Source organism: Oncorhynchus keta, unplaced genomic scaffold (genome assembly GCF_023373465.1).
Source record: "Oncorhynchus keta strain PuntledgeMale-10-30-2019 unplaced genomic scaffold, Oket_V2 Un_contig_4274_pilon_pilon, whole genome shotgun sequence".
NCBI classification, from domain to species: Eukaryota; Metazoa; Chordata; class Actinopteri; order Salmoniformes; family Salmonidae; genus Oncorhynchus; species Oncorhynchus keta.
In genome coordinates, this window is record NW_026287684.1 from 247,501 (window position 1) to 259,432 (window position 11,932).

Genomic DNA, 11,932 nt, shown 5'->3' on the forward strand with positions numbered 1-11,932 from the left:
TGCCCTCAGTTGTAAGGTGTAGTGGGAGATTTAAGAGTATTGGAACATGCCCTCAGTTGTATGATGTAGTAGGAGATTTAAGAGTTTTGGAACATGGCCCCAGTTGTAAGGTGTAGTGGGAGATTTAAGAGTATTGGAACATGCCCTCAGTTGTAAGGTGTAGTGGGAGATTTAAGAGTATTGGAACATGCCCTCAGTTGTAAGGTGTAGTGGGAGATTTAAGAGTATTGGAACATGCCCTCAGTTGTATGGGATAGGGGGAGATTTAAGAGTATTACAAAAAGCCCTCAGTTGTATGGTGTAGTGGGAGATTTAAGAATATTGGAACATGGCCCCAGTTGTAAGGTGTAGTGGGAGATTTAAGAGTATTACAAAAAGCCCTCAGTTGTATGGTGTAGTGGGAGATTTAAGAGTATTGGAACATGCCCTCAGTTGTAAGGTGTAGTGGGAGATTTAAGAATATTGGAACATGCCCTCAGTTGTATGGGATAGGGGGAGATTTAAGAGTATTACAAAAAGCCCTCAGTTGTATGGTGTAGTGGGAGATTTAAGAGTATTGGAACATGGCCCCAGTTGTAAGGTGTAGTGGGAGATTTAAGAGTATTGGAACATGCCCTCAGTTGTATGGGATAGGGGGAGATTTAAGAGTATTACAAAAAGCCCTCAGTTGTATGGTGTAGTGGGAGATTTAAGAGTATTACAAAAAGCCCTCAGTTGTATGGTGTAGTGGGAGATTTAAGAGTATTACAAAAAGCCCTCAGTTGTATGGTGTAGTGGGAGATTCCCAGCAGATGATGCTGTTGAGACTGGTGGTAACCACAGCCCTACCGGTTTGTTGTGCTGTGAATGCAGCCTTATTTCTCCACTCTGTTGACTTTGAGTGGACTGGTATGAATTTCACCTCAGAAATGTACATTTCTCTTTCCTGTCTGAACAAGTAAACAACTGGTTAATGTCAACAGTTCAGTATGTGAATATGCCTCATTTATATGGCTTTACAGTGGGTGTGGGTATGTAGAGTATTTTACCACAGCAAATGCAACTGCCTGTGTAAAAAGGAGCTCTGAGGATTGATTGATGAACGCTGCACTGGCTTTGAACAGGTGCGAGGCCAATGTGACGATCGCTCATCAGACCAACAAGCCGATCCCAGAATGTACTATCAAGAACCGTCCCAGTCTACTGGTGGAAAAGATTAATCTGTTCTCTATGTTCGGCACGGGCATCGCCATGAGCACCTGGGTGTGGACCAAGGCCACGATCCTCATCTGGAAACGCACCTGGTGCAAGTAAGCAGCCATTTCCTTTAGAACACACACAGGAAACTAGACTGGGCGGCAGTCCCTTCATAGCAAAAAGTGTTGGTGTCTTGTAGATAAAAGGTGAGAAAATAGGCTACAAGAAAATAGTACATGAACTTTAACAACAATTTTCCAAGTATGGAGTTACACATTGTATTATCTCTCTGAGGCATTCACACAGCATCATCTGTGTATTAAAGGTTAAATCTGCATCAGATGAAACAGCGCCACTGTTCGCCCCCAGCACATTTGTTATTATCTTTGTTTTGTTGATGAAACGGAGGAGAGGAGTACCAGCATCAGACATTTTGTTTTCTTCAGTACATACTATGCTGTTCTATCTAACCTGCAATGATGTCTGAGTGGAAAAATACAGTGTTCGTTGTTTGATGCAACTTCTTGGTTGTCGTAGTATCTCAAACGGACGTGGTAGTTTCACCAAGTACGGATTTCAGCTTTAATGTCTGCACAATTTACCGCGATTGCCACGTCAAGGGATACGTCAACATTGTCTGTCACCTTGTGATTTATCTACCTGTTGTTCCTGTCATAGGGTTATCGGCCGTAGCGACGATGAGCCCAAGAGGATAAAGAAGAGCAAGATGATAGCCAAGGCCTTCTCCAAGCGCAAGGAGCTCCACAAAGACCCGGAGAAGGAGCTGTCCTTCAGCATGCACACTGTCTCTCATGACGGGCCAGTAGGTAAGTCCACAAAGACCCGGAGAAGGAGCTGTCCTTCAGCATGCACACTGTCTCTCATGACGGGCCAGTAGGTAAGTCCACAAAGACCCGGAGAAGGAGCTGTCCTTCAGCATGCACACTGTCTCTCATGACGGGCCAGTAGGTAAGTCTACAAAGACCCGGAGAAGGAGCTATCCTTCAGCATGCACACTGTCTCTCATGACGGGCCAGTAGGTAAGTCTACAAAGACCCGGAGAAGGAGCTGTCCTTCAGCATGCACACTGTCTCTCATGACGGGCCAGTAGGTAAGTCTACAAAGACCCGGAGAAGGAGCTGTCCTTCAGCATGCAGACTGTCTCTCATGACGGGCCAGTAGATAAGTCCACAAAGACCCGGAGAAGGAGCTGTCCTTCAGCATGCAGACTGTCTCTCATGACAGGCCAGTAGGTAAGTCTACAAAGACCCGGAGAAGGAGCTATCCTTCAGCATGCAGACTGTCTCTCATGACGGGCCAGTAGGTAAGTCCACAAAGACCCGGAGAAGGAGCTGTCCTTCAGCATGCAGACTGTCTCTCATGATGGGCCAGTAGGTAAGTCCACAAAGACCCGGAGAAGGAGCTGTCCTTCAGCATGCAGACTGTCTCTCATGACGGGCCAGTAGGTAAGTCCACAAAGACCCGGAGAAGGAGCTGTCCTTCAGCATGCAGACTGTCTCTCATGATGGGCCAGTAGGTAAGTCCACAAAGACCCGGAGAAGGAGCTGTCCTTCAGCATGCAGACTGTCTCTCATGACGGGCCAGTAGGTAAGTCCACAAAGACCCGGAGAAGGAGCTATCCTTCAGCATGCAGACTGTCTCTCATGACGGGCCAGTAGGTAAGTCCACAAAGACCCGGAGAAGGAGCTGTCCTTCAGCATGCACACTGTCTCTCATGACGGGCCAGTAGGTAAGTCCACAAAGACCCGGAGAAGGAGCTGTCCTTCAGCATGCAGACTGTCTCTCATGACGGGCCAGTAGGTAAGTCCACAAAGACCCGTAGAAGGAGCTGTCCTTCAGCATGCAGACTGTCTCTCATGACGGGCCAGTAGGTAAGTCCACAAAGACCCGTAGAAGGAGCTGTCCTTCAGCATGCAGACTGTCTCTCATGACGGGCCAGTAGGTAAGTCCACAAAGACCCGGAGAAGGAGCTGTCCTTCAGCATGCAGACTGTCTGACACTAGCAGTGAATGTCATTGAGAAGTCTGTCTGACACTAGCAGTGAATGTCATTGAGAAGTCTGTCTGACACTAGCAGTGAATGTCATTGAGCAGTCTGTCTGACACTAGTAGTGAATGTCATTGAGAAGTCTGTCTGACACTAGTAGTGAATGTCATTGAGAAGTCTGTCTGACACTAGTAGTGAATGTCATTGAGAAGTCTGTCTGACACTAGCAGTGAATGTCATTGAGAAGTCTGTCTGACACTCGTAGTGAATGTCATTGAGAAGTCTGTCTGACACTCGCAGTGAATTTCATTGAGAAGTCTGTCTGACACTAGTAGTGAATGTCATTGAGAAGTCTGTCTGACACTAGCAGTGAATGTCATTGAGAAGTCTGTCTGACACTAGTAGTGAATGTCATTGAGAAGTCTGTCTGACACTAGTAGTGAATGTCATTGAGAAGTCTGTCTGACACTAGTAGTGAATGTCATTGAGAAGTCTGTCTGACACTAGCAGTGAATGTCATTGAGAAGTCTGTCTGACACTCGTAGTGAATGTCATTGAGAAGTCTGTCTGACACTCTCAGTGAATTTCATTGAGAAGTCTGTCTGACACTAGTAGTGAATGTCATTGAGAAGTCTGTCTGACACTCGTAGTGAATGTCATTGAGAAGTCTGTCTGACACTAGTAGTGAATGTCATTGAGAACTCTGTCTGACACTAGCAGTGAATGTCATTGAGAAGTCTGTCTGACACTAGCAGCGAATGTCATTGAGAAGTCTGTCTGACACTAGTAGTGAATGTCATTGAGAAGTCTGTCTGACACTCGTAGTGAATGTCATTGAGAAGTCTGTCTGACACTAGTAGTGAATGTCATTGAGAAGTCTGTCTGACACTAGTAATGAATGTCATTGAGAAGTCTGTCTGACACTAGTAGTGAATGTCATTGAGAAGTCTGTCTGACACTAGCAGTGAATGTCATTGAGAAGTCTGTCTGACACTAGTAGTGAATGTCATTGAGAAGTCTGTCTGATACTAGTAGTGAATGTCATTGAGAAGTCTGTCTGACACTAGCAGTGAATGTCATTGAGAAGTCTGTCTGACACTAGCAGTGAATGTCATTGAGCAGTCTGTCTGACACTAGTAGTGAATGTCATTGAGAAGTCTGTCTGACACTAGTAGTGAATGTCATTGAGAAGTCTGTCTGACACTAGTAGTGAATGTCATTGAGAAGTCTGTCTGACACTAGCAGTGAATGTCATTGAGAAGTCTGTCTGACACTCGTAGTGAATGTCATTGAGAAGTCTGTCTGACACTAGTAGTGAATGTCATTGAGAAGTCTGTCTGACACTAGCAGTGAATGTCATTGAGAAGTCTGTCTGACACTCGTAGTGAATGTCATTGAGAAGTCTGTCTGACACTCGCAGTGAATTTCATTGAGAAGTCTGTCTGACACTAGTAGTGAATGTCATTGAGAAGTCTGTCTGACACTCGTAGTGAATGTCATTGAGAAGTCTGTCTGACACTAGTAGTGAATGTCATTGAGAACTCTGTCTGACACTAGCAGTGAATGTCATTGAGAAGTCTGTCTGACACTAGCAGCGAATGTCATTGAGAAGTCTGTCTGACACTAGTAGTGAATGTCATTGAGAAGTCTGTCTGACACTCGTAGTGAATGTCATTGAGAAGTCTGTCTGACACTAGTAGTGAATGTCATTGAGAAGTCTGTCTGACACTAGCAGTGAATGTCATTGAGAAGTCTGTCTGACACTAGCAGTGAATGTCATTGAGAAGTCTGTCTGACACTAGCAGTGAATGTCATTGAGAAGTCTGTCTGACACTCGTAGTGAATGTCATTGAGAAGTCTGTCTGACACTAGCAGCGAATGTCATTGAGAAGTCTGTCTGACACTAGTAGTGAATGTCATTGAGAAGTCTGTCTGACACTCGTAGTGAATGTCATTGAGAAGTCTGTCTGACACTAGCAGTGAATGTCATTGAGAAGTCTGTCTGACACTAGCAGTGAATGTCATTGAGAAGTCTGTCTGACACTAGTAGTGAATGTCATTGAGAAGTCTGTCTGACACTAGAAGTGAATGACTGAGTCATCAGATAATGTAAGCACTGAGGCACGGGTGGCCAGCATGCTTGCTTATGTTGGAGGGACTGTATGAACTGTTAGTTATTGGAACACTGCAGGGGACTCCAGGGAGCCTTCTACTATATAAATAACCTCTTTGGGGGTTTTACTGAATGCATAGTAATGGTTGAGCTATTCTACTATATAATGGATAGTAATGGTTGAGCTATTCTACTATATAATGGATAGTAATGGTTGAGCTATTCTACTGTATAATGGATAGTAATGGTTGAGCTATTCTACTATATAATGGATAGTAATGGTTGAGCTATTCTACTATATAATGGATAGTAATGGTTGAGCTATTCTACTATATAATGGATAGTAATGGTTGAGCTATTCTACTATATAATGGATAGTAATGGTTGAGCTATTCTACTATATAATGGATAGTAATGGTTGAGCTATTCTACTATATAATGGATAGTAATGTTTGAGCTATTCTACTATATAATGGATAGTAATGGTTGAGCTATTCCACTATATAATGGATTGTAATGGTTGGGCTCTTCTACTATATAATGGATAGTAATGGTTGAGCTCTTCTACTATATAATGGATAGTAATGGTTGAGCTCTTCTACTATATAATGGATAGTAATGGTTGAGCTCTTCCACTATATAATGGATAGTAATGGTTGAGCTCTTCTACTATATAATGGATAGTAATGGTTGAGCTCTTCTACTATATAATGGATAGTAATGGTTGAGCTCTTCTACTATATAATGGATAGTAATGTTTGAGCTATTCTACTATATAATGGATAGTAATGGTTGAGCTCTTCTACTATATAATGGATAGTAATGGTTGAGCTCTTCTACTATATAATGGATAGTAATGGTTGAGCTCTTCCACTATATAATGGATAGTAATGGTTGAGCTCTTCTACTATATAATGGATAGTAATGGTTGAGCTCTTCTACTATATAATGGATAGTAATGGTTGAGCTCTTCTACTATATAATGGATAGTAATGGTTGAGCTCTTCTACTATATAATGGATAGTAATGTTTGAGCTATTCTACTATATAATGGATAGTAATGGTTGAGCTCTTCTACTATATCATGGATAGTAATGGTTGAGCTCTTCTACTGTATAATGGATAGTAATGGTTGAGCTCTTCTACTGTATAATGGATAGTAATGGTTGAGCTCTTCTACTATATAATGGATAGTAATGGTTGAGCTCTTCTACTATATAATGGATAGGAATGGTTGAGCTATTCTACTATATAATGGATAGGAATGGTTGAGCTATTCTACTATATAATGGATAGTAATGGTTGAGCTCTTCTACTATATAATGGATAGTTATGGTTGAGCTCTACTGTATAATGGATAGTAATGGTTGAGCTCTTCTACTGTATAATGGATAGTAATGGTTGAGCTCTTCTACTATATAATGGATAGGAATGGTTGAGCTCTACTGTATAATGGATTGTAATGGTTGAGCTCTTCTACTATATAATGGATAGTAATGGTTGAGCTCTTCTACTATATAATGGATAGGAATGGTTGAGCTATTCTACTATATAATGGATAGTAATGGTTGAGCTCTTCTACTGTATAATGGATAGTAATGGTTGAGCTCTTCTACTATATAATGGATAGTAATGGTTGAGCTATTCTACTATATAATGGATAGTAATGGTTGAGCTCTTCTACTATATAATGGATAGTAATGGTTGAGCTCTACTGTATAATGGATAGTAATGGTTGAGCTCTTCTACTGTATAATGGATAGTAATGGTTGAGCTCTTCTACTGTATAATGTATAGTAATGGTTGAGCTCTACTGTATAATGGATAGTAATGGTTGAGCTCTTCTACTATATAATGGATATTAATGGTTGAACTCTTCTACTGTATGATGGATAGTAATGGTTGAGCTCTTCTACTATATAATGGATAGTAATGGTTGAGCTGTCTTGTCTTCTTTCTCATTGGTAGCTGGCATCAACTTTGACCTGAACGGGGAGCCATCCAACGAGATGTCTTCAGCCTGGGCCCAGCATGTGAACAAGATGGTGGCCAGGAGGGGCGCCATTCTACCGCAGGACATCTCTGTCACCCCTACAGGGACACCTGGTGAGAGCTGCCACCTGCTTATTGACATTGTCTGACATCTGCACTCTTCCTTGAGTTCATTGCATTCTTTCTTGAAACGATAGCAGATCGTAGACAGTTGGATTGGTTAAAGCAATGGGTTAAGGCCTTTACTTTCACTTATCCAGTCATGTACAGATTCAAACAGGGCCTATGTTACTAGCCTGGTTAAGCCAGACCGAATGCTGTGCTCACAATGGCAGTATTCAGTATTATATAACCAGGCTACAGAATTGTCAGTTCAGCCACCAGTCTGATTTAATCCTGCTACCATGTTACCATTATGAGTCTGAATCTCACCCTGCTCTTTCCCCCAGTTCCACCGCCAGAGGAGAGGAACAAGCTGTGGATGGTGGAGGCGGAGATCTCCCCTGAGATGATGAAGAGGAAGAAGAAGAGGAAGAAGAGGAAGAAGGAGGCGCGTCCTCTGGAGGAGCTGGCCGAACACCAGGGCTACCGTCAGCGAGAGTTTGGCACCAGCTCGGTGCCACGGCTACCCAAGCTGCCCGGCCACAGGAGCCTGGTGGCCAATCTGAGGCAGCACCGGGAGGCTGAGGACGTCCTTCCAGGCTCTTACCCTGAGTTTAGGCCCTCTCATCCCCTGCCCTACCAGGAGAGGTACGGAGGAGCCCTGGAGGCCTCCTCTAGCCAGAGGAGCAGGTACCCTGACCTCAACCCCCTCTCCCTCAGCGACCTGCCAGAGGACCTCGGCCTGGGGCCTCGCTGCCGCCCCCAACAACCACCCCTCTCCTTCTGGCAGCCCAATGGAGCGTTCCACTACTCTGGGGAGGTGGCGCCTATGGCAGGGCTGTCTGGGAGGACAGACCACGTGGGGAGGTCGCAGGGGGGTCAAAGGAGGGCGGAGTGGGGGCAGATCCACTCTAGAACCAACCTGATGGAGGCAGAGCTTATGGATGCTGACTCTGACTTCTGAGAGCAACCATGTGTGGTTGTGGGCTTTTCTGGGGGTTTTTACAGACTGTGAGAGAAAAGTGCTGGATACTTACACTTATGGTGCTCCCTTGTCACTGCCCAACAGTCGAGATGAAACAGGACTCAAGTCAAGTTAATTGGTCAGATCTGTTTCATTTAAAGGGAAGGGCTAAAGGACAACTGATCAGGCCAAGGGTGAGTTTCATGAAAGCTTCTTGGCTTATGTCCCACTGGGCACAAACTGGTTGAATCAACGTTGTTTCCACATCATTTCAACCCCCCAAAATCTATGTGATGACGTTGAATCAATGTGGAAAACTGATTGTATTTGAAAAAAGTCATCAACGTAAGGGCATTTCGTATTTTTTTCAACCAACCTTTAAGCTAAATCCAATGAAATGGTGACATTTGTTGTTGATTTCACATTGAATTCACGTTAGTTAACAACTCAACCAAATGTAAATCAAAACTAGACGTTGAACTGACTTCTGTACCCAGTGGGGTGGCTCTGAATTTCTCTTAACAAATCACAGTAGCTACAGTTTCATAAAAATGTGTTTAAAAATCTATAGCTGCTGTTTAGACAGGCAGCCTAATTCTGATATTTTTAACACTAATTGGTCTTTTGACCAATCACATCAAATCTTTTCACATCACATCCTTTTCAGATCTGATTGGTGAAAAAAAGATCAGAATTAGTCTGCCTGTCTAAATGAGCTAAATTATTTGAATAAAGCACTTTTCTGTTCTACAAGTGGTCTGGGTCTATAGTTGTGGAGAGAAATAAAGTACCTCGTTAGCTAAAAAGCTTTTGGGAAACGCCTCCCAGACTCGTCAATGCTGTGTGACTTACCGAAAATAATTCCACTTGTGGCATTGGTCAGAAAACGGACATGATCACCCATGTTGCAACAACTAACTTCTGTTGTCAGAAACATTTCATTGAATGATGGCAGCAGAAGAGGCAGCTCAACTCTGAACGAATTGGATGAGGGTCACCATCACTGACATGATCCCGGGTCACTATCTCTTGGATCAGATATCACTCTTGTTGATTTCAGTCTCATAGCCATTCATTCATTACATGACTTCCAAGACTCTTCCAGGGATCTTGTCGTTCCCTGAGTCATTTCATGCATCTTAGGGTTCATGTAAGTAGTGTAAAGTGGCTTCCTTTCTTTCTCTCTTTTCCACGTCATTGCTGACTTTAGAAAACTGGACCGGTGAAAACTAATTCCATGTAGGCGTTCTCCATATTGCTTTCAACTAGCCTGTGTTAATAAACTAGATCTGTAACCATGGAGAGGAAGCCACTTTAGATGATTGACATGCAGCCTCATATGATGCAGAAACTATCAGGCTCTGGAAGTTCCATGTCTTTGTATATCATCGTCAACTAGTAGTCATATATAGAACTGTTTTTATATTGCCTGGTGCAATCACACAAAAGTGAGCTTTTTTCACCTGAGGCGAAAGAGAATTGATTAGGTTTTTATACCAGTGGAAATGAAATACACAACTGAGTGGGAATCAATCACTTCATTTCTTGAAAGTGTTCTTGCACATGTTAGCTACATCAGTTAAATTGTTACGTTTTTTTTCTGTACAATTGTATTAAAAAGGGTTATTTTTTTACTGTAGTATGTAGTATTTCCACATTGTGTTTTACTCTATTGGCAGCAGTGCTTGACTTGGACTGAAATACAGTAGGTGCCGGTACTCATTTTACATGCTGGTACTGTTTTTATTTAGGTGCAGGAGCTCCACAATACTTTTCAGCTAATATTCTATAAGAAGAACAGGCAGTAGAAAAATGTGAGGTGCCGGTACTCAGCTCCGGTACTCAGCTCTGGTACTCAGCTCCGGTACTCAGCTCCGGTACTCAGCTCTGGTACTCAGCTCCGGTACTCAGCTCCGGTACTCAGCTCCGGTACTCAGCTCCGGTGAGCTCCTGCCCAAGTTAAGCATACGTATAGACAACCTTTCTGTGTTTTTATTGTATAGGACAGTGCTATATATTGCGTCATGTTGTCCTAGAGTTGAGCAAAACACCTTTATTCTCTGCTTGTAATTATCTGCTACAATTTCTAAATGCACGTGTCTTGTGCTTCTCTCTCTATGTGTAGTGCACCTATTCATTTATTGGGACCGAGGACGCAGTGGAGGCTGCTGAGGGGAGGACGGCTCATAATAATGGCTGGAACGGAGCAAATGAAATGGAATCAAACACATGGATGTGTTTGATGTATATAATACCATTCCACTAATTCCGCTCCAGCCATTACCACAAGCCTGTCCTCCCCAATTAAAGTGCCACCAACCTCCTGTGCAAGGATGCAGCATACTTGTACAATTCTAAGTTGTTAGACTGTATGTTTGGTTGGTTTTCCATGCTGAGGTACATTACAGATTTGCTCAGCAAAGGGGACAATTCACTGAAGCTCATGATGTAGTTGTACCGATGCTGTAACCGAAGTAATTTAGTATTATTGTCTTTGCGTCACACTCACAACAGAATAAAGATGGTGCCAAACTACAGATGTAGAATCTTAATTTGATCAACCTGTTGCAGGAGAAATGTAAAACTTGTACTGCATTTGACGTTTAAAATGGCTTCTGAAGTTAAGAAAAGTGGATCAACCGCTACAAAAATGGTCATTAATTATAATCCACATAATAACTCACATTTCTTGTTGCTGCAGGATTATGTTAGCTAATGTGATAGCTAATGTGATATGTGTATCAGAGATGGTTTCTAAAATGTCCATGTCTGGAAGATAAATTAAGCAAGCTGTAAAGCACTGCAATGAAAATAACACTGTAACATTTGCTTAATACATTTGGACATTTCTTGCACCATCAGTGCAAACGAATGTAAATTTCCATTAAAAAATGTGTTTTGTGAAAAGACATAAGGGATCTATCAAGTGTATATGACATCAACTGTAATATTTCTCATGTTGGATACTGACCAGCCAGTTTATTCCATGGGAAATGAACCTTGATATACTTTTTGAGGTATTGTGAACATTCTCAGAGTTTTATTTTGCTGTCAAAGAGAACTAAATAAATAGTCCATCTCTTTGTGGGTTCTTTATATTGGCAAAATCCATTCCCCTATTGTCTATGTAGCTTACTGCTGTTAATCTCCACACTCATATCTTGAACACAGAATTGTATTACTTTGATCATGAAGCTGTATTTTTGTATAATTATGTAAATAAAAGGAAACCTAGAATTCTGGTGTTGTTGTTTTTTGATTGATTTATTGAGATTTGTGAATAAAACATATTTCTAGTGTTGATGGTCCATCGTTCTGTTGTCCTACACTTGTTGGAATAATGTTTCCTTTCACAGATAGTTTTTAGGTCTCCACTCAGTATGAAATGTTATTTTCCTTGGTAAAGTAAATAGGCCAGGGATAAGCAACTGGCCACTTTTGAAAGTCCTCGGATCAATTTCCCCCCAAAAATACAATTTAAAAAAACTCACTCACGTCAGTTAGAATAGTAGAATAATTTGGTTGGGCATCAACAATTTTTCTCTTGTTAGTACAGTCACGGATAGACAGTCAATTAG

The 11,932-nt window shown here is 42.2% G+C and overlaps 1 protein-coding gene across 1 annotated transcript in view; it reads left to right on the top strand.

Annotated features, from left to right (window-relative positions):
* The window catches only part of smo (smoothened, frizzled class receptor), a 20,841-nt gene extending 9,250 nt beyond the window's left edge, over positions 1–11,591 (top strand). Inside the window, exons 9-12 of the mRNA XM_052509259.1 lie at positions 1,104–1,289; positions 1,855–2,003; positions 7,265–7,402; positions 7,738–11,591. Coding sequence (XP_052365219.1) covers positions 1,104–1,289; positions 1,855–2,003; positions 7,265–7,402; positions 7,738–8,354 — 1,090 coding nt within the window. The 3' untranslated portion in view covers positions 8,355–11,591. The remainder of the gene's footprint in view (positions 1–1,103; positions 1,290–1,854; positions 2,004–7,264; positions 7,403–7,737) is intronic.
* Positions 11,592–11,932: the final 341 nt, after the last annotated feature.